Consider the following 21085-nt stretch of genomic DNA (forward strand, 5'->3'; position numbering starts at 1 on the left):
ACTGTATCAAGGTCGGGATGACATCGGCCTGAGCACCGCGACGACGCATCCGCCGTGCGCCGGGCACGCGCCTTAGGAACACAGCATCAGCTTTCACGGTCTGTTTCTACTGCACTTGCATGCAGACAAATTGTGGGGCGCACAATACTGCATCCTCTTTAGAAGTCCGTCTCGGTGTTTTACAGTCTGACACTGGTACAGTACATATAGTATATATTCGGGAGGGGGCCATGCCTCCGACGGCGTACGTGTGCGGATCCCCTAAGCTCGACCGGCGCGTGCCTCGCACCACCACCAGAAGCCTGCGATTGGCAGCCTGCGTGCGTCCACCGGCACGGCACGGTGCAGCGCGACGGGACCAGCTGGCTGTCGCGGAGGACACCTTTTGGCTCAAGATACGCGCGAGAGTGGGACGACGGCCGCACCACCCGAACGGGCACCGGCCAATCGCGTGCCGGCTCGCGCGTGCCTGCACCGTCGGAAGGCCCATACAAACGGCAAGGCAAAAGCGGGGATGCGCTCGGCGTGTGCCGGCAGGCGGATCCGGCCAATCGGACGCCGCGCCGCCACGCGCCCTGGAACTTTGGGCCTGGAACTCGGCGGCTTGACACGCTCGCCAGAGTCGCGTTGACGCCTTCCGGCTTGTTGCGCCGTCATTCCGGCCGAGGCCACACACGATGCAGCAGGACTGCGATGCCGACAGCTCCGAGCACTTCTGAATTGGAGCGGCAGCGCGCACTCGATCCATTGCGCGCGTCCTGCAACAGTAGCAACTACAACTGCACCTAATACACACGAATCGCACAATGAGCGGCAAGTCGGACATCTCTTTCCTGCTGAACCCGCAGCCGGCGGGCTACCGCGAGCTGCGCGCCCCGATGCCGGCGCCCATGTCCCCGCCGCACGCCGCATCGTCGCTGCTGCTTCTGGGCGCGTGCATCGCGCCGCTCGACAAGATGAGCAGCGTGTACAGCAGCAGCAGCAGCGGCGGCGGCTGCAGCAAGAAGACGCTGTTGCCGGCGCTGTCTCTGGCTGCGCTGTGCGAGGCCAGTAGCAGCTACAGCAGCGGCAGCAGCAGTGGCGCCGACTCGAGCTGCAGCGACAGCGATGACGACGACGAAGAGAAACAAGAGCAACAACAACCGACCGCGGCGTCCGCGCCGACGACCGCCACGACCAACTCGAAGACGGACGCGACCACGGAGCAGACGGCTACGACCCGCACCCCCGCCGCCGCCAAGACCAGCAAGCCCAAGAAGCCCCGCGCGACCCGCACGCGCGTGCGCAAGAACCGCACGCCGCCGTGCCAGGTGGACGGGTGCACGAACATCGCCGTGTCTCGCGGCTGCTGCGTGCGGCACGGCGGCGGCTCTCGCTGCTCGATGGCGGGGTGTCCGAACCGCGCCAAGCTGTACAAGAAGTGCTTCCAGCACGGCGGCTTCAAGACGTGCGCGACCGAGGGCTGCACGCGCAAGGCGAAGCGGTACGGCCACTGCTGGTCGCACGGCGGGGGCCGCATCTGCGAGACCCCCGGGTGCGACAAGGTGTCGACGCAGGGCGGACTGTGCTGGGCGCACGGCGGCGGCAACCGGTGCAAGCTGGAGGGCTGCAGTCGGCGCTCGTACCAGAAGTACGGCTACTACTGCGTGGACCACGCGTCGCTGAGCAAGGGCGAGCCGGCGTAAGTTTGCGAGCAAGCAAGCATGCGAGCCAGCACTTGCTTGAACGATCATCAAGTGTCGTTTGAGCAAGGAAGCTGGTTCATTCGGCTGTGGCGAAGCCTACGAAGCATGTGCCCCGGATGCAGTTGTAGGCGGGTACAATAGTTGAAATGATCCCTATTTATCTGGTAGTTGCAAATCTGAAGCAATAAACTTTTATTTTCTCATCTGTGGTTTTACTTAGGCATACTTCGAAGTACTTACCATGTTCCTTGGCACTGCAGAGCGTCAGCCACGAAAACTTGTCCAGTTATCTACTTCTTGTGTGGTTGCATAATTTTTGAATGCATGCTGCAAAATCGCGAATTGCTCTACTGCACTCCCACACGAGCCTACACCAATTTGGCGCCGCAAGACTGCACGTATTCATCCATCACAAGATGCCACACACTCGCACTCTTCGTAAAAACAATCACCGTGGTGCCATCGCAAGGGAGAACTTCTACTGTCGTCTGGTGGGGATAATTGAGTTATCCACACCTGAAATATCCGATATTGCACCGAGGGACGAGGAACTTCCTCGCATTTACAACGATCAAAGAGAATGTGCGGAGCCAAACTAGAGGCAAAGCTTTGGTCTGGGAGGACAGTGTAGACTTCATTTGTGTGCAAACGTGGGGTAGGCAAGAATTATTTAACATGAAAATTGGTGGCAAGTTTTCAAACCCTGGTGTAGCGCCTTTTAAAAAATGGCGAAGTTGCCGTGCAAAAGACACGAGAGAAGTTAAAGGCGCGGTCGGCCAGGGGCTTTGCCCCCGGCCGAGCCCATTGAGGTCATGCATTCCAGCTAGCCATTGGCGCGAACAGACACAGGAAAGAGAGCAATCCGCCGTCAGTTGTTATTTCATTGATTTTGAGTAAATTTTAACTTACAAGATAAAATACAGCTATCCTAGTTATGATTTTTCAAATAAATTTCATAAATTCAATAACTGCTCACTACAGTGTGTGGTACACACTACGGGTACAGTCGACATTTTGGGGGGAAAAACTGATGATTTGATTAACTCGTTATTGGCAATAACCAGTTAATCAATAACTTATTGCTGGTTGTACGCTCTTGGGAAACTGAATTGTTGATCTTCCTTGGGTGAATTGGGTGTCAGAGGTAATGATTGTTGAATGGTTGTGATGGGATATTGGATTGGAGAGTGTATCAATTTATTCTTCTTCCTTTTTCGTATTGTGCTTTTCATACTTTTTGGCACTTCGGACTGTAACTCGTACGACTTATCGAGCGCGACTTATCTATAAATCGTACTCGAGTACGAATTGCTATAAGTCGTGGATGGTCGATGAGCACTAAGTAGTGCACAAACGCCATCTGCATGATTTAGCACATCCAGCATGGATTAGCATCCGTTTGGCACTTTTAGAAAGTGCCATTTCCGAGCCAAATCGGGCTCGAAGCACGACTTGAGCAACTTGCATTCAAAGCCTCCATGATTTACCAATAAGTACGAACACTAACTAGTGCACTAATTAGGAGGGCAAACTGGATGCAAATCACAATACTTGGTGGGATTTTAACTCCGGCCAAGAGCGTACTTCCTGGGACCTTTACGCAGTGGGCTACCAGCAGCCCCGCGACATTTTGGGAACAACCAGCCACGAAAATGTAATATATACCTTGTGATGTTATGGTAGCCATAATCTGTGGACTATGGACTCAGGCGACATTTGCCAATTAAAGTTGGGGGGGGGGGGCTCCCGGTCGCTGAAATAAAATTGGTTAAGTGTTTTGGCCAGTTTAGTAGAACCAGTAATATTGCAGAAATAATGAAATACGTGCTTTGATTGGCTATAAAACTCTTACCACGCGTTTCCATATGGTAGTTCGATACTTACAAAGACCAGTATTATTCCGCTCTACTAAACTGATCGCAGCATACTGTAGGTATGTTTTCTTTTGCGCGCTACAATAGCACTTTCGTAGCTGCTAACTGTGTCTGGATTGGTGCACATGTTAGAGCAAATCAAGGGCTTTCATTGTGTACACGTTTTATCTCCAAAAGATTAGTAGTTTTCAAGAAAATACTTTTCAAAGTCAAAAATTCAGCTTGCTCTACTAAACTGGCCAATCCCCTTAGGCTGTTCAGCCAGCTAAAGCTGTCCTCCCAGTATAAACGGGAAATGTATTGTGCTTTGCAAACGTTTTGTCGTTTTGACTTGGAGCTCTCCTCGAGTTATATAATAAATCAAGATCGATTTAATAAAACGAGGTCAAAGAAAGGGACAGATCGATCTATTTAGGCCGGCTAATAACTCGACCTACGCCAATCCAAATCAGGGCTCGAGGTCGATCTGCTCGTGGATTTGAGTAGAACGTGGTCGATCTACGGTAAATCGATCCTTTTTGCGTTTTCAAAAGCGTAATTCGAGGTCGATCTAAGCAAATCGAGATCGTCCATGCTACCCCCTCTGATTTGTGCCCTGATTTGTGGACCGGCCTACCTCGATCTAGGCCATAAAACGGGGCGACATTTTATCTGCAAAGCACAATAATACTGCGTCCACAACTGCAAGGTACACCCAAAAAGCTGAAAAGCTGCGCTAACAAAGGCTTCGTGGTCTGGTGGTTGACCCTGGGCCAAATAGGCGCTTGCGGTGCGTGTGCTTCTGAAATGACTGTAGAAAATATACTTATATACCTGCTTGGCACGCAATGTGCCATTGGCGGGACAACTTCACCTGCCCCAGTCAAAGTTTAGTCTTTCTTGGGCTCGAGACGCTGCACCAGGCTGGCGATCAACTTGGCTTGCTCCTCGCGGTCTTTCTGTCGCTCCTCTCTCTCAAACTCCAGCTCCAACTGTCGGCGCTTCGTGCGCTGGATTTCGATTTGAAGTTCGAGTCCGCGCTGCTTGGTCTTCTCCTCTTCTTCACGGAGCCGGGCTTCGTTCATCTTTTCCAACTCAATGACTCGCACTTCGCTCGGCCGTGCTGCGAAGGCGTGCTGCATCTTCAACAGCTCTGCCATGGCCTGCTGCGCGGTAACCAAGTCCCCCGTGACCGGTTTCTGCCCTGCAGGTGGGGGTGCAGCCACTGAGGCAAATGCAGGGGCAGATGATGGTGTGGGTGCATGCTGCAGCCCCACTACCTCTGTGCGCTCCGCCGTAGTTTCAGCAAGGTGTGCGTCATCGGGCTGCAACTGCTCTGGCTCCGACCGAGGACGAGGCAGCACGTAGACTTCACGTCGTTCCGACTCAGGCTCAACAGCTTCTGAGCTGGCACGGCGCTTGCCGAGCCGCGAGCTGGTCCGTGGTTCGGGGGCTTCCACCTTTCGTTCTCCTCGCAGCTCTCCATTGTCCGCAGCTTCGTCGGAGCCGTGGCGGGCGTTCGTCCTCGGATGCTCGTCAATCTCCTTGACCAACTCGCTCATCAGCAGGCGATAGGGACTGTCGAGTTCCTCCGCGCCCTCGGTCTCGGCCGACTGCTGCCACAGGCGGTGGCGCAGCACCAGCGTGTCGAAGCGCGTCTTGGCCGTCGTGCCCTTGATCGGGCGCATGTGGAAGTCCGGGTGCTGGTTGAGCCGCTCGGCGACGCCGTCCCACGTCTCTCCGATCGCGCCGTGCCGCGCCTTGAACGGCGTGTCCTCCTTCACCTGCACCGCGAGCAGGTAGTCCTCGTCTCGGCCGAACCGCTGGCGCATTTTTCCCTCCGCGGGGCTCCCCTCGTTGTCTCCATCGCGGCGCGGAACTCCCCTCGGCATGGTAATGAACCCTTTTTTAGCGATCTTCTTGCAGTTGGAGCAAAATTCGAGTCATTCGGAATGTGGAGTACTGCCACACCGAATTGATGTGTCAGAACACATTTTGTAGCTTGACCCCATCATGAAGAGCGCAGTGCTGGTCACGGGGGCGTCGCGCGGCTTCGGCCGCTGCTTGACGCTCGACTTCGCGCGTCTGCTCAAGACTCAGGACCTCGATCTGGTGCGTATGGACACTATTGTATTGCTGCAGGCCTCTGCGACTGACTGGCGAGTGTTGTCGGTGCTTGTTCATGCATTTGATACACTACGCAGCACTTGTGGGCTCGCAGTGAGGGCGACCTCAAGGAGACTGAGCGCTTGGCGCGGAACGAATGGGAGACTGCAGCCGCCACTGGCGAGCTGCGCTGCTTCGTGCAGTGCGTGGACCTGGGCAACCCGGCTGACTACGCGGCGAAGGTGGACCAGGTGCTGCTGCAGTTGGCGGCGCAGAGCTACGACCGCGTCTTCCTTGTGCACAACGCAGGGTCGTTGGGCCAGCTCGGAGTCGTACAGGAGTGTGCCTCATCCCCGACGGAGCTAGCGCAGTACTGGGAGCTGAACGTGACGTCCGTTTTGTGGCTCAACAAGCGCTTCCTGGACGTCTTCGGGGCCTCGAGGGACGAGTTGCTGGCCGCGACTCCCGCTACTGGTGACGAGAAGACGCAGCTGGTGATCGTCAACATCACGTCGCTGTGTGGCATCGAGCCCTTCAAGACGCACATGATGTACTGTAGTGGCAAGGCGGCGCGCGAGATGCACCACCGTGTGATCGCGACAGAGCAGCAGGTGGTGGACAAGGTGCGCGTGCTGCAGTACTCGCCCGGACCGATGGACACGGACATGCAGAAGACAATCCGCGAGTCGCCGTGTGTGGACCCTGAGCTTCGGAAGCAGTTCGAGGACATGAAGGCTCAAGGCACGCTGATCCCACCAGCCCAATCTTCGCAGCGTGGAGTGAAACTTGCTATTAGTGGGGACTACGAGACTGGAGCGCATGTGGACTATTATGACTTGGATTCTCCAACCAAGGAGTAAGTGGGAGGCTTGTGCCGAATTGGTGAATTGCAGAAGTATGCCCTCGTGGTCATATCAGTAGATATTGATTGTTAATGTGGCATTTGTTACTGCTACTGACGCAAGAAAGATCGCTAGGTGATTCGCTTCCGACAACTTACGTGTCACTACGCAGTTCTGTAGTTAGATGAAATTCTCGGGTTGCTTTGACCGAGAGAATTGGCGCTCCTGAGTCAGTATTCGCTCTCTTCAAGGACTGTTTGGTTGAATACTTCTCTGGCCCACATAAGAAACAACACTTCGGTTTTCTGGGCATAACTGTTTACAAAAAAATCGTTTGGCGACTCGCAATACCTCAACCGAAAGCTGCGCATTTGCTCCGTTTCACGCTATGATTTAAAAAAATCTAGCAGCAGAAAGAAAAGGAAACAGCCTTTTATCTGAAGTCCGTTTTAGGCAACATTAGGTTTTTTAGCGAGGTGCCGTCAAAAATTAGCGATATTAGAAAATAAAATATCACCGTAATCGCGAGTGACTGCTTTACCCTTATGTTCGGTTGTCGATGTTGTAGCGCCTGTTGGAGACGAGTTAGAAGGGCTACAGTTTTGAGGTTTTTCTACGCGATTATCTCGACATGCGCAGACCCATTTATTTTGGCCAATAGTAAGCTGAAACAGTTGATTATACCCAATCATATGTTACATGTGGTTCACATCAAATTGAGGTTTAATGCCGAATGCTGTTTCTTAAGTGGGCCAGAGAAGTACCTCATAATGACAGTCTCGCCGAATGCACACACGAACCTGGCACTCGAATTGACAGCTCACATGCCAAAGGAGCCCGTAGTAGTTTTTCTAATCGCGATAAAACAAAGCTGAAGCAAACCATCGTCAATGGACGCCGCGTTGCATCCCATTCAGTACCGTACAAGTTGCAGTCGAGTTTACGAACTCCCCCCAAATAACGAGCATGAACAACTCGGGAAATACAGAAGTTACTTGAGATTACTTTCGCTAGGCTTATCGCCAAATAAATAAGGACCACTTCAACTATTGTACCCGCCTACAACTACATCCGGGGCACATGCTTCGTAGGCTTCCGCCACAGCCGAATGAACCAGCTTCCTTGCTCAAACGACACTTGATGATCGTTCAAGCAAGTGCTGGCTCGCATGCTTGCTTGCTCGCAAACTTACGCCGGCTCGCCCTTGCTCAGCGACGCGTGGTCCACGCAGTAGTAGCCGTACTTCTGGTACGAGCGCCGACTGCAGCCCTCCAGCTTGCACCGGTTGCCGCCGCCGTGCGCCCAGCACAGTCCGCCCTGCGTCGACACCTTGTCGCACCCGGGGGTCTCGCAGATGCGGCCCCCGCCGTGCGACCAGCAGTGGCCGTACCGCTTCGCCTTGCGCGTGCAGCCCTCGGTCGCGCACGTCTTGATGTCGCCGTGCTGGAAGCACTTCTTGTACAGCTTGGCGCGGTTCGGACACCCCGCCACCGAGCAGCGAGAGCCGCCGCCGTGCCGCACGCAGCAGCCGCGAGACACGGCGATGTTCGTGCACCCGTCCACCTGGCACGGCGGCGTGCGGTTCTTGCGCACGCGCGTGCGGGTCGCGCGGGGCTTCTTGGGCTTGCTGGTCTTGGCGGCGGCGGGGGTGCGGGTCGTAGCCGTCTGCTCCGTGGTCGCGTCCGTCTTCGAGTTGGTCGTGGCGGTCGTCGGCGCGGACGCCGCGGTCGGTTGTTGTTGCTCTTGTTTCTCTTCGTCGTCGTCATCGCTGTCGCTGCAGCTCGAGTCGGCGCCACTGCTGCTGCCGCTGCTGTAGCTGCTACTGGCCTCGCACAGCGCAGCCAGAGACAGCGCCGGCAACAGCGTCTTCTTGCTGCAGCCGCCGCCGCTGCTGCTGCTGCTGTACACGCTGCTCATCTTGTCGAGCGGCGCGATGCACGCGCCCAGAAGCAGCAGCGACGATGCGGCGTGCGGCGGGGACATGGGCGCCGGCATCGGGGCGCGCAGCTCGCGGTAGCCCGCCGGCTGCGGGTTCAGCAGGAAAGAGATGTCCGACTTGCCGCTCATTGTGCGATTCGTGTGTATTAGGTGCAGTTGTAGTTGCTACTGTTGCAGGACGCGCGCAATGGATCGAGTGCGCGCTGCCGCTCCAATTCAGAAGTGCTCGGAGCTGTCGGCATCGCAGTCCTGCTGCATCGTGTGTGGCCTCGGCCGGAATGACGGCGCAACAAGCCGGAAGGCGTCAACGCGACTCTGGCGAGCGTGTCAAGCCGCCGAGTTCCAGGCCCAAAGTTCCAGGGCGCGTGGCGGCGCGGCGTCCGATTGGCCGGATCCGCCTGCCGGCACACGCCGAGCGCATCCCCGCTTTTGCCTTGCCGTTTGTATGGGCCTTCCGACGGTGCAGGCACGCGCGAGCCGGCACGCGATTGGCCGGTGCCCGTTCGGGTGGTGCGGCCGTCGTCCCACTCTCGCGCGTATCTTGAGCCAAAAGGTGTCCTCCGCGACAGCCAGCTGGTCCCGTCGCGCTGCACCGTGCCGTGCCGGTGGACGCACGCAGGCTGCCAATCGCAGGCTTCTGGTGGTGGTGCGAGGCACGCGCCGGTCGAGCTCAGGGGATCCGCACACGTACGCCGTCGGAGGCATGGCCCCCTCCCGAATATATACTATATGTACTGTACCAGTGTCAGACTGTAAAACACCGAGACGGACTTCTAAAGAGGATGCAGTATTGTGCGCCCCACAATTTGTCTGCATGCAAGTGCAGTAGAAACAGACCGTGAAAGCTGATGCTGTGTTCCTAAGGCGCGTGCCCGGCGCACGGCGGTTTGACACGCGCAATTGTTGATGCGTCGTCGCGGTGCTCAGGCCGATGTCATCCCGACCTTGATACAGTCTGCCTGGCTGTAGGCATTTAACGTCGAGGGTTGATCAGAAGGCGAACACTTCAGCGGCTCGAGCCGCCTCCAACGAGCGCAGTCAATATCGAGGCCCCGGGGCCACCCGCTTTTGAGCTTCTAGCCAGGTACAGTAGTGACGACACCCGTTCTCTGCGATCAACGTCAATGAGCACGTGCTTTTCTTTATGGCCGGCGATTGCCGAACGCTGAAGAAGCGCCAGTGCAGTACAGTGTATCTCCACGATCTGTGCAGCAACAGCAGGAGCAAACTCAGTTCGTCGATCAGCCTGGACGAAAGAAAGCGGCATGAGGCTTCCGAAGTCGGCGTCCTTTGTCTATCTAAAATGACCTTCTAAAACTACATATTTGAACATTCGTTGAAAAAAGTGATGCCCAAATTTGATTCGTCGCAGATTTAGAGCGCTAAAGCCATTAGCTCTCACTTAAAGTGATGCACAAAGTTAAGTCGTCGTAGATTTAGAACAATCAGAGCATTTAGTCCAATCGCAAATTTTGATGCTCCAAGCGCAAAACCACTTCAACATCGACACTACTGGGATCTAGTATCCCATGGGCCCGACTTCCAGCACAGCTTCGTTTGAAAAGCACGTAGGAATGTCTGGCAAGAGTGCAAAGATGGAGTGGAGCACCACGCACGATAGCGGAAAGCCTGGTACCCCGAAGCACTGCAGCAGCAGCACCTGTCTATGAGAGCTGTGCCATCGTTGCTGGCGACAGCGAGCGCAGTTTCATGCCGTCTATGCTGCTTGGCACGCGTTTGAGGCTCGGCAAAGCGAGCACCAAAGATGTTTTTATACACTCGACTTGACGACGTTCGGCTCTCGTGGCTGCCAGGCATCGGCACCACCGCTCTGTTCCTGGTGTCCATTGCGGACCCAGCTTCCGACGAAGCGTTGTTTTCGATACCTTCCACCCCTGAAGTTTCCGGAGCAAGTCACTGCCGGCCTAACTGCCACTCGTCCACGTCGCCCATGCTTTGGTTTCAGGGCTGCATCGAGGACGATGTCATGCGCGCTGAAACCGCGTTAACTGCGTCGCCATCGCCGAACGCTCGCCGGTGCGAGGTTCGGCATATCGGTCCAGACTGACCCGTGGCAAGCGTAGTTGGCAGCAACGGCGAAAAGCTGCTGTCGGAGGTCAAACTCCCAGGTGCCCGGCGAGAACGAAACGCCTGCGTACAGTACACTATGATACGAACTTCACGCCAAGCTGAAGCAAGCGTGTCTGCACCGCCGGCACCGTGGACAAGCACCAAGCAGCAGCGCAACTTCTCTGCGCTCGCCCATCTCTTTGCTGTCAAACACGATTCTCGACGAGATGTGAGGTCTCGATGTCGTCGCTGCCGGCATTCTCCTCTCCCCGCTACGTGTGAGCGTGCCGGGGTACATTTTGCTGAAAAGCAGGGTGCACTCACCCTCACGGCGGTACATCGTTTTGCTGCTGGGGGAAATGTAGCTTCAGGAGCCGCGATGAGGTTGTCCCGCCGCCCCTGCCGTGCAACCTCAACTTCGCGTCTTGCTTGAGCCAGTCGTCCATGCGGGGAGCACCGGATCTCGGGCGCTGCTATTGTTGACAGCGATCCGGGCGGAAGGCTGTTTTACCTCGCCTCGGTCGCCGCCATCGCCGCCGCCCAACAACACCACTATCCAAAGTTCCTCTCGCCGCTGAATCCGGACTCGGCGCCGGACACGCGCGCTCGGCACTCGCGCGTTTAAATGCAAAATGCAGCTTCTGGGCACTCTTCGCAATACGTTTCTCGACCCGAGCTCGCTGGGTCTTTGTTGTCGGACCAACGCCGCCGCCGCCGGAGCCGGTGGTTGCTCACAACGGAATTTGCTCTCGACCCGACAGACCTCTCGCCCCATTGATCCTCGCGCCAACAGCACCATGAACGCCAAGGCTGACATCGCCTTCCTCCTCAACCCGAAGGCGCAAGTGCAGATGCTGAACTATCAGTCGCCGGTCGAGGACAATGTCGCGACACCTCCCGCGACGCCGCCTCCGATGTCGCTCTTCCGCAGCCTCTCGCCGGTGGAGCGCTTGCCCACGCTCTCGCTCTCGCCCACCCGGAAGCTGCCGGCCTCGTACGAGCCCATGTACGAGAAGCGGTTCAGCAACGTCCGCTGCTACGGGGACGACAGCACCCGCCTGCCAATGCTGTCTCTCGTTGCGATGTACGCTGCCAACAGCTCCAACTCTACGAGCAGCAGCGTCTCGCGTACGTCGTCGGTGGCAGGCAGTGAGCACAGCGAAGAGGACCACAGCACAACATCCCAGCATCTGACGACCAACCAGACCCACGCCGGCAAGACGCGCGTACGCAAGACGCACACCCCGCCGTGTCAGGTCCAAGGGTGCAAGAACCTCGCCGTCTCCCGCGGCTGCTGCGTCCGCCACGGCGGTGGTTCGCGCTGCGTGGTCGCTGGCTGCTGCAAGCGCGCCAAGCTCTACCAGCGCTGCTTCCAGCACGGCGGCTACAAGACGTGCACTGAGCCTGGGTGCACCAAGAAGGCCAAGCGCTACGGCCACTGCTGGTCGCACGGCGGCGGCCGGATCTGTGAGGTCCCGGACTGCACCAAGGTGTCGACCCAGGGCGGACTGTGCTGGGCCCACGGCGGCGGCAACCGCTGTAGACTGGAGGGCTGCAGCCGCCGCTCGTACCAGAAGTACGGTTACTACTGCGTCCACCACGCGAACATGAGCGCGGACACCGACAACACCCACTTCAACGCGAGTGTGTAAGAGGTACCTTGACTGTAGTTGACTGTGTGTTATTTATCGCAATACATAAAGTGGAATTGAATGGGTCTATGAGTAAGAGTGCACCAAGCACCAAAGACGGCTTTGGTCAATGGTTCTGATCTACTAGCTAGGGGGGGGGGGCAGTCTTCTTGAGTACCAGGTACAGCCTCGATCGAGTGTTAGCTCCGACAGGCATGCGCTGCACTCGGACTCCGAGACTCGGATGAGGGGTCACACCGTGGGGCTAACCGCTTTGGCGGTGATCTTCCAAGTCGAAATCCATGCGGTCATGCTCCGAGTTCCTGGCATCTTGTGCTGTTATACTTAGTATTTTATTGGACTGAGGTTTGGATGCGTTGCGGGGGATGCAAACCAAAGCGCATGCCCCTCGCATAAGAGCATTTGAGCCAGAGCACTCAGATCGTTGTTGCTCAGAGCTGGCCGGCGGTGTCGCCGTCGCAGCGTCTGCAGCGATTAAACCGATTAAAGTCGGCCTATCCACCGCTAGATCATCAGAGGACGCCCCCATCTTCACCTTCGTCTCGCTTCAAGCTCGCCAAGCAGAGGCGCTAAGAGCGGCAGGCTGCTTTGAAAGCAAGCGTCGCGGAAAACCCGCCTGCTTCGTCGCGTTTTCTGAAGTTTTTCTGGCGGTGCTGCGTGTCTACAGTAGATACAAGGGCCACGTTGCGTGTTTATTAACGCCCTATTAAGGCCAGAAACAGCGCGCGCTGCTCGGTGTTGGATGCGAGATTGCTCAGCGGCCGAGTGGCGTTGCTCCGCTTTGCGCTGGCAATGCTCGGCCCAAGCGAGCGACAACGCAGCAGTTGGTGAGCTTCAAGACAGCTTGGCTGCGACAGGAGACGCAAGCCATCGACTTGATACAGTCCCCGACCGGCACCGCCTCCTTCATGAATGCCAATTTGAGACCGAGAATCAGATGGCCGCACCAACGATAAACACGCGCCCCAAATTGATTTGGCCGGCCGTGCGCATCGCTCTCATCTTTGCGCCGGTGGTGTATCGAATCTCACTATTCAATTCCCCACATCCACACCACAACCACCAAAGCAATGTGCAAGGCGGACATCTCGTTCCTCCTGAACCCGTTGGCCCAGGCCCCGATGACGCCCGATCGAGCGCCGGCATCCTCGGCGTCGCTCTTTCACAGCCTGTCGCCGATCATGAGCAGCCCCGAGCGCTCTCCGGTGTCCTACGCGAGCCATCGCCGCTTGGCGGCCCCGTACATGGCCCCGCTCGAGCAGCGCCGCAGCCTCAGCAAGCGCGCACGCCCGACCATGTCCATGGCGGCGCTGTGCTCTGAGTGCTTCAGCTCCAGCGACGATGAGCTCTCCGACGCCTCGGTCTCGGCCAGCGCGTCTCCCCCGCGCAAGACGCACTCGCCCGCGTGCCAGATCGAGGGCTGCAAGAACCTCTCCGTCTCCCGAGGCCTCTGCGTCCGTCATGGCGGCGGCTCCAAGTGCACCGAGCCTGGCTGCAACACGCGCGCCAAGCTCTATCAGCGCTGCTTCCAGCACGGAGGCTACAAGATGTGCACCGAGCCCGGCTGCACCAAGAAGGCCAAGCGTTACGGCCACTGCTGGTCGCACGGCGGCGGTCACATCTGCGAGGCTCCCGAGTGCACGAAAGTGTCGACTCAGGGCGGATTCTGTTGGGCCCACGGCGGCGGCAATCGTTGCAAGCACGAGGGCTGCAATCGTCGCTCGTACCAGAAGTACGACTACTTCTGCATGCGCCACGCCACGGCTTAAAGCGGCCAGTACCGATAGCTAGTTAGGCATTTAGACTATTTAATTGACACCTCATTCCAGCCCATGCTCAGTGTTTTCGGTCTTTGTCTAGCCGGCAGGTAGCGGAAGGAGGCGTGTGGCGATCGATGCCTTCGCTGTTAGCGGTACATGGCAAAAGTTCACTTCAAAAGCTGAAGTTTGGCCCGTACTGTAGGCAGAAACTGAAGTTAGACGCAAAGACGCTGCTTTCCGATGGGCGCAAGTCGCTTTTGAGCAGCGAATTACCGCTGCCGACAGCGCTTTTAACGGACGTCTAAATCGGCGACTGCTAAGACACGCGCGACGGAGGCGAGCAAGCAACCTGCATCGCGCTGCTGCGAGCCTCTCGTCGCGCGCCAATCAGACCCCAGGCATGTTGAACCTGTCAACTTTGCCATCGTCAGCGAGAGAGGCACGCGTGCTTCTCTTCGGGGAATCTCCCGCCTGTCACTGGTCTTGGCGCGGCGCTAGTGTAGGGTGAGCTCGTGATGCTGGGCCGGCCGTCCCCGGCCAGATCTATGCCCCGCCGCACCCCCGGGACTAAACTTGAACGTACTAAGGCGCAGACTAACGCTGCGCGCATGCAGACGAATTTAACAAAAAAGCCGCGCTGCCGTGAGGTGGATTGCTCAGCTATCGCTGCCGATGCCTCTGTCGGGCCAACGCCACAATGCTCTATCCTCTCGGAGTCGTGTGACCTTGCTGCGCTGACAACCAGTTGCGCGTGTCTGCCTTCCGAAACGAGGAAGTTCTAGAACCTCGACGCGAAGGAGGTGATGCGGGATCGCGCCTGGTAGCGGATCCTGGCGCTGCCAAGACCACCAGGCTGGCGGTCTTGGGCGGGTTAGCAGCGCTAACTTAGCACGATTTGACTGGCAAATAACTTGTCCGCGTTTCTCGGCTCTTGCGCTGGTCAGGTTTTCTGCTTGGTTGTTTTCTGCTTGGAGCCGCAAACAGCAGGACAACCGTCGTTAAGCCAAGCCACTCAGTCTGTTCACAGTCCTCGGCGATCCATTTTGCCACCGGCTCACATTTGAATTTGCCTTTCGCGGAGCATTGCATTAGAATCCTCACCAGTATGCACTGCAAGGCCGATATCACCTTCTTGCTCAACCCATCCGGCCAGGTGGATAGCACCGCGGAAACGCCGTGCTCGAGGCCCGACCACGCCGACCTCGAGTTGACAGGGACCTCCTCGCCACCAATGTCGCTGTTCCGCAGCTTGTCGCCGGTCGCGAGAAGCCCCGACTCGGCTTTCACGCACCGGCAGACGCTGGTGGCACCGGACATCGTGCCCCGCGAGAAGAAAATGACCGACCTCCAATGTTACGGAAGCGGCACGACGCGGCTGCCGATGATCTCCATAGCTGCCTTGTGCGTCAGCAGTGACTCAAGCCCCAGCGGCAGCGTCGACGGCGAAGACGCTCAGTCCGAACTGGCATCAACTTTTGAATCCGAGCGCATGCCAAAACTTTGCAAGACCCACGCTCCTCCGTGCCAAGTCGAGGGTTGCCCGAACCTCTCTGTCTCCCGAGGGCTATGTGTGCGCCACGGCGGTGGCTCCAAGTGCACATTCCCCGGGTGCACCAAGCGTGCCAAACTGAACCAGCGCTGCTTTCAACACGGCGGATACAAGATGTGCACTGAACTTGGCTGTACCAAGAAGGCGAAACGCTATGGTCACTGCTGGTCGCACGGCGGCGGCCACATTTGTGAATCGCCCGAGTGCACCAAGGTGTCCACGCAAGGAGGCTATTGCTGGGCTCATGGTGGCGGCAACCGCTGCAAACACGAGGGCTGCAACCGCCGCTCCTATCGGCGGTACGACTACTACTGCATGCGCCACGCCAAGACCAAGATGGTGTACCAAGTCCGTCAATTCGGATGAGACTAGATGATAGCTAGACTAATTTATTCAACGCGCACTCTGCGATGCCCCGACAATATATTAGCGCCTTCGTGCCCATCGAGTTCGTGTGTCCTCAGGGCGTCTACTTCAGCGGTGCACACGTACACGATCGTGAGCAACGTAGACGTTGAAGGTGCTGCTTCATTTGACATGGCAGACAAGGCAAGGCGCTGTGCAGCCATGTACATGCTCTCTTTGTCGGCCGTGTACATGTAGCAAGTAGTAAGGCGATTGGCGAGACTAAGGGGCCGATATACTCACAACAAAGCTCGTGAGTGTGTGTTGCATGCCAGCTCAGGTTGGCCATTAACAAAGCGAAAGACCGAGACTCTGGAGCGTAAGCGAGCGGATTGCATTGGTCTAGCGGTCCCGGTTATGTTTGATATATCCACTTCAACTTTGAGCATACAAAAATCAAGTGGTTTTGTCAGTTGATACAGCTGCGACCTTAATCTGCCGCGGAGCAGCTAGACACGCAGCGCCTGCCCGAGCAATCAAGGCGATGCCGCGCGTTGACGATCCACACGGTTGAACTTCTGCGCTGTCCCGTCGCATGGCTGCTTGGTGCGTGCGGCGTGTTTCTTGCGGCAACTTCAGTTTTGCGAGACGGCGTCTATGCGGCGCCATGCCGCACGAAGCTCGTGTCAAGTAAATCCGCCCTGGAAGCGAAGGCTCCGACAAAGACAAGCTCGGCGCCGTCGAGGTCCGCGGGCCCCGAAATACATGGCGGGGTACTCGATTGCTAAAGGCTCGAGGATCTTGCGAAATCAACGCAAAATGCCCTGCGGGTCATGTAGGTTTTGCCTTGGCGTGCTATCACCTAGGTAGCGAAATGCGTGAGTGTTGTTGTTCGGTAAGACATCGCCGACGCTTCGGATGCCCAGTCTGTCCGGCGAGAACCTTGCCGCCACATGCCTTCGGGCGCTTGAGTTCGACGGCACTATGCACTCCACTTGTGTTGTGTGCAAAGTGTCCACACGGATAAGCACGCACCCACCGCCGGTTTCTAAGGAAGTCGTGCGAGGTGGGGCGAAGAGCAGTACATTCGAAAGCTTAGTCCAGCCTTGAGGAGGCGCCTTGAGAGCCGCGCGCAGATTATCGGAGGAGCGCGGCGGCTTGAGAGGTGGCTCTGAAAGGCTACCCCACTATAAGGGCTTGCTTTTGAAGGAACTGCTCTTGCCTACATACATTAGAAGACGAACAGAGTAGTTAGTAGTTTGAGACCGCATACTTACCTTTAGCCGACCGTGGCAGCGCCGACAATGGCGACCGTGCCCTTCGCCGACAGTGGCGCTCAGGCGTAGCCGACGGTGGCTTCCGTGTCCTGCGCCGACAGTGGCGACCAGACCATGCCCTTCGCCGACAGTGGCGCTCAGGCGAAGCCGACGGTGGCTTCCGTGTCCTGCGCCGACAGTGGCGTCCAGGAACATACCGACAGTGGCAAGCATGACCGATGTGTGCTGGCCGACATTCCCATAGCGGCGGTACCCTTGCAGACAGGCATGCCGAAAATACGATATATATCTATTTTCTCAAGTTAACGAAATACGTATTTGTTTGTGTACCAAGGAGAGAAGAAATAAATAATCTGAAGACCCCGTGCTGACGCAGTAAATTATTCAGTAAATTGCTGCAATCGTGTTACCTTCATGGGTTCTTACAAACACTGCCCACGGTCGCCACATCCGTGTTAAGGTTGCTGAACAACATCATTTTAGCATAAAGGGAAAATTTGATGGCGTTAACACAATGAAAATTAGGGGAAGAAACTTCTCAATCATGAAGGATATATTCAACCGCAGAAATAAGATCTAGAAGTTTTGATCTAAGCTGGAATAAATACCGAATAAACCAAGGAGGTATACCTACAATAAAATATTGATTCCGAAAATACAAATATATTTCCGGGCGTATTTATTTTTCGGGATCCCTGCTTGCAGACGTCCGTCGGAGATCGGGCGCATCGGCGCCCCTTGTGACTCTGCTCGCGCGACGTCGCCGCTGCCTGGTCTCCGGCCGAGGAGGGTCTTGCCACGAAGCGCCACGGACGCGTGCCCACGCCGATCACCCTTCGCCGTCTGCGTCTTGATCCCGCGCTTGTCCGTCGCCGCCCACATCCAGCCATGGACCCGTAGCCGCCCGAGGAGAAATCGTTGGCGAGAGCGAGTTTGCTACCCCACGTAGTAAAAGCGAGCGAGGTCTCGACGGCGACCCCGCTGCTCTTCTCCTCGGCGCAAAACTACGAATGCTACTGCTCTAACTACTGGCGGTAAACCTTGCTGACGGTGGGGCTCTGCTCCGCCACCCGCTGGACTAAATTCCGCCCTACATACGGTCACCTGCCCATCTAACTCCATGCCCGCCGAGGCTGGATGCTTGACCTCTTCCGTCTTCCAGAAAACATAATTATCGCCTCGCAGGCTCGTCGATAATTCCTTAACTCTTAATGTCGCGTGACGGGGCTCGAGTCATGCGAGGCCCGCGCAGGTCTTTGACCCTTTGTTAGGAGGCGGCAAGTCGTGTGCCGTCGGCAGTCACCGAGGCTGCATCCCGTCCTCGCAAGACCCACACTCCCCCCTGCCAGATCGAGGGCTGCAAGAACCTCTCCGTCTCCCGAGGCCTCTGCGTCCGTCATGGCGGCGGCTCCAAGTGCACCGAGCCTGGCTGCAACACGCGCGCCAAGCTCTACCAGCGCTGCTTCCAGCACGGAGGCTACAAGATGTGCACCGAGCCCGGCTGCACTAAGAAGGCCAAGCGCTACGGCCACTGCTGGTCGCACGGCGGCGGCCACATCTGCGAGGCCCCCGAGTGCACGAAGGTGTCGACCCAGGGCGGATTCTGTTGGGCCCACGGCGGCGGCAACCGCTGCAAGCACGAGGGCTGCAACCGTCGCTCGTATCAGAAGTGCGACTACTTCTGCCTGCGCCATGCGCCTCGCAGCTTGGTTTCGACAACTGCGGGAGCTGCTAGCTTGTAGATCCAGGTAGGTAGAATAGTTTAGATTAGACGGTATTTAATTAACACGAATTGCGTTGCACGCACGCTTCTTGTCTTCCAGTATTCCGCTACATGTTTTTTTATCCGTCCGGGTACTTCCCATCTATAATACCAAGTGCTGTTGTCGCAATGGACTTCACCACTTTTTTTCCTTCAAGAAAAATATTCTGCCGTTAAAGAAAATAGCAACGGTATAGCAACCAAAACATCTTCATTTCCAAAATGTATAGACAACCGAAGGCTGGTAAATACTTGGACAACCACACTAGAAAATTTTATTCGATACTCCTTCTCTGCCCCCCCCCCCCCCCCGAATTCTTTTTCGGCCGTCGGAGAAAGCGTGTCAAGACGCCGCAATAGCTGTTACTGGTAGATGTAACTTTGCCACTCGAAAGGTAGCGGCTCTGCCGGTAGTGGAGTACTTGTATTGGTCCACAGCAACTGCCGCACTGGACAAACAAATTCAGTATTTTCAGCGCTGTCACGCTCATTGCTCGAAGGCTTCACCAGGAAATGATCTACTGGAAGGCTGCTTGTATCAGACTTGCGGGTGGAATCGATGGCAGACGTGGGCAGCCTTTATCAATTCTCTGCAGAGGGGCTAGAAGTTTGAGGTCAGTGTCTGACCGTCAGACCTGCGGGCCTGAACCTGGAATGGCCCGAATTTACGGTAACTTACATCGTGCTGAACTACCCTCTCTATAGGCATTATCTGTGTTTTAAGGGTAAATATGTACCAAAACAACGGTACTATAGTTTACAAACCGTACTTTGTACATACATATTGACCCCTCCATTAATCATGTCCTGCTTATTATTACTTTTCAAAAGGCATTATCCTTCGACAGGCTACGAACAGCAAGAGCGTTACAAACCAACGACGCTTTGCTCGAAGGCAGGAAGGAGGAAGGACGGCGCTAAAGCTCGCTCGACAGCAAGCCAAGCCAAGCCAAGCCTCGACGACTGCGGCACTGTAGCGATGGCGGACCGGCGGGCGTCCTCCACGTGCGAGAGCTTCCTGTCCAACGACGGCAGCGACGACCTGGTCGTGCGCTACGTGTGGGGCGGCGAGGCCATCGGCCTGGAGCTCATGCGGCCGCCGCCCTCCAGCGCCATGCACACGATCTACTGGGGCGCCGACCCGCTGGGGGTGACGCTGGGCGTCGAGGAGACGTCGCGCCAGATCATCGTGACGCGCTCCAGCCGCGCGGACGTGCGCTCGGGCGACGTGCTGCTGCACGCCGGCGGCGAGCCCTTCACGGAGCAGACCTTCGCTCAGCGCATGGCGCTGCTCAAGCAGGAGCACGAGCTGGGGGGCGCGGCTATCCCCTTCGTGTTCGCGCCGCCGCCGCCGCCCGTGCGCGTCAAGAAGTGCGCGGGCGCGCTCAAAGAGGCCGGCGTGGACGCCAGCTTCGAGCTGCGCTACGTGGACGGCCGCGTGGTGCGCTACCTCGAGATGAAGGAGCTGCAGGTGCTCATTCGCAACGCGCGCAAGCCCTGCACCATGGCCTTCGTGCAGAGCAGGGAGAAGCAGTTCTACGGCGTCCTGCAGCGCCAGGAGCAGCAGCGGCGCAAGCAGCAGCAGGTCAGCCAGGCGGCGACGGCCAGTGCCGGACTGGCATTGGCGGCCGCCATCGTCGTCAACATCACATGAAGAAGAAACACTGGGGAGCTGCGTGCTGTCTGCACTACGTATAGGGCAGCGCGCAGTCGGAGCCTACACACGGCTACATTTGTACAGGGAAAGCAGCGGAGCAGCGTAGTTCATAACCTATTCAAAGCAAATTCATTTTCACGACTACGTAGCGCAAGGGGTCAGCCGGTTTGTTTAGGGAAGCCTATCGGACACTGACATGCGCTGTCCCGGACGACGTGAGTCACTTCGGCATGGATAATTTGCATCCTCATCGTGAGTGTAGCACGCCACTCGACCAAGGTCTCGATCAATGATGCAAACAATCGCCCGTAACGCTAGCGCAACGTGGCACCTTCTTGCACCGGAATTGAGCGCTTCGAAGTCGTCTCTCGATTGAATATGTCTGGCTCGACTGTATCTATCGTCTTGCAGCACGAGAGTTTTTAAGTTGAGAGTCTTAATTTCAGGGTAACTTCGCATTAACCCCAAATTAGACTGGGTTTTAGTATTGTGGCTTTCATCCGTTTTGGCAAATCGGGTGGTCCAAGATCCGATATATCGGGCCCGATTTGCTGGAGGGCTCCGATTTAGCAGGAGGGGCTGAGGGAAG

General features: G+C 56.8%; 8 protein-coding genes across 8 annotated transcripts; 6 read left to right on the top strand and 2 right to left on the bottom strand.

The window, feature by feature from the left end:
• The first annotated feature begins 733 nt into the window (after window positions 1-733).
• PHYSODRAFT_354679 (hypothetical protein) lies at window positions 734-1893 on the top strand. The gene has a single exon (XM_009529442.1). The coding sequence runs from the start codon at window positions 807-809 to the stop codon at window positions 1683-1685; it is 879 nt and encodes a 292-aa protein (XP_009527737.1). The 5' UTR covers window positions 734-806; the 3' UTR covers window positions 1686-1893.
• Window positions 1894-4428: 2535 nt separating this feature from the next.
• PHYSODRAFT_501931 (hypothetical protein) lies at window positions 4429-5430 on the bottom strand (the record flags this gene model as incomplete). Its single annotated transcript, XM_009529443.1, has 1 exon — window positions 4429-5430. The coding sequence occupies one exon, from the start codon at window positions 5428-5430 to the stop codon at window positions 4429-4431; it is 1002 nt and encodes a 333-aa protein (XP_009527738.1).
• Window positions 5431-5551: 121 nt separating this feature from the next.
• Window positions 5552-6504, top strand: PHYSODRAFT_250051 (hypothetical protein; the record flags this gene model as incomplete). Its single annotated transcript, XM_009529444.1, has 2 exons — window positions 5552-5650; window positions 5848-6504. 2 exons carry the CDS (start codon window positions 5552-5554, stop codon window positions 6502-6504), a joined length of 756 nt encoding a protein of 251 aa, XP_009527739.1.
• Window positions 6505-7470: 966 nt separating this feature from the next.
• Window positions 7471-8627, bottom strand: PHYSODRAFT_286101 (hypothetical protein). The gene has a single exon (XM_009529445.1). The coding sequence runs from the start codon at window positions 8551-8553 to the stop codon at window positions 7675-7677; it is 879 nt and encodes a 292-aa protein (XP_009527740.1). The 5' UTR covers window positions 8554-8627; the 3' UTR covers window positions 7471-7674.
• Window positions 8628-11291: 2664 nt separating this feature from the next.
• Window positions 11292-12146, top strand: PHYSODRAFT_499343 (hypothetical protein; the record flags this gene model as incomplete). Its single annotated transcript, XM_009529446.1, has 1 exon — window positions 11292-12146. One exon carries the CDS (start codon window positions 11292-11294, stop codon window positions 12144-12146), a length of 855 nt encoding a protein of 284 aa, XP_009527741.1.
• Window positions 12147-13210: 1064 nt separating this feature from the next.
• Window positions 13211-13915, top strand: PHYSODRAFT_559335 (hypothetical protein; the record flags this gene model as incomplete). Its single annotated transcript, XM_009529447.1, has 1 exon — window positions 13211-13915. Exon 1 carries the CDS (start codon window positions 13217-13219, stop codon window positions 13913-13915), a length of 699 nt encoding a protein of 232 aa, XP_009527742.1. The 5' UTR covers window positions 13211-13216.
• A 1102-nt stretch (window positions 13916-15017) lies between these two features.
• PHYSODRAFT_407487 (hypothetical protein) lies at window positions 15018-18783 on the top strand (the record flags this gene model as incomplete). Its single annotated transcript, XM_009529448.1, has 2 exons — window positions 15018-15361; window positions 18360-18783. Coding segments are annotated over 2 exons (768 nt in total), but the record flags the coding sequence as incomplete, so codon positions are not given.
• Window positions 18784-19717: 934 nt separating this feature from the next.
• Window positions 19718-20493, top strand: PHYSODRAFT_346369 (hypothetical protein; the record flags this gene model as incomplete). Its single annotated transcript, XM_009529449.1, has 1 exon — window positions 19718-20493. The coding sequence occupies exon 1, from the start codon at window positions 19819-19821 to the stop codon at window positions 20491-20493; it is 675 nt and encodes a 224-aa protein (XP_009527744.1). The 5' UTR covers window positions 19718-19818.
• Window positions 20494-21085: the final 592 nt, after the last annotated feature.

Source organism: Phytophthora sojae, assembly GCF_000149755.1.
Source record: "Phytophthora sojae unplaced genomic scaffold PHYSOscaffold_4, whole genome shotgun sequence".
In the NCBI taxonomy this organism is placed as follows: Eukaryota; Oomycota; class Peronosporomycetes; order Peronosporales; family Peronosporaceae; genus Phytophthora; species Phytophthora sojae.

Excerpts from the sequence above, each read along its gene's own strand:
- PHYSODRAFT_354679 (XM_009529442.1), top strand. The coding sequence starts at position 807 with ATGAGCGGCAAGTCGGACATCTCTTTCCTGCTGAACCCGCAGCCGGCG.
- PHYSODRAFT_286101 (XM_009529445.1), bottom strand. The coding sequence starts at position 8,553 with ATGAGCGGCAAGTCGGACATCTCTTTCCTGCTGAACCCGCAGCCGGCG.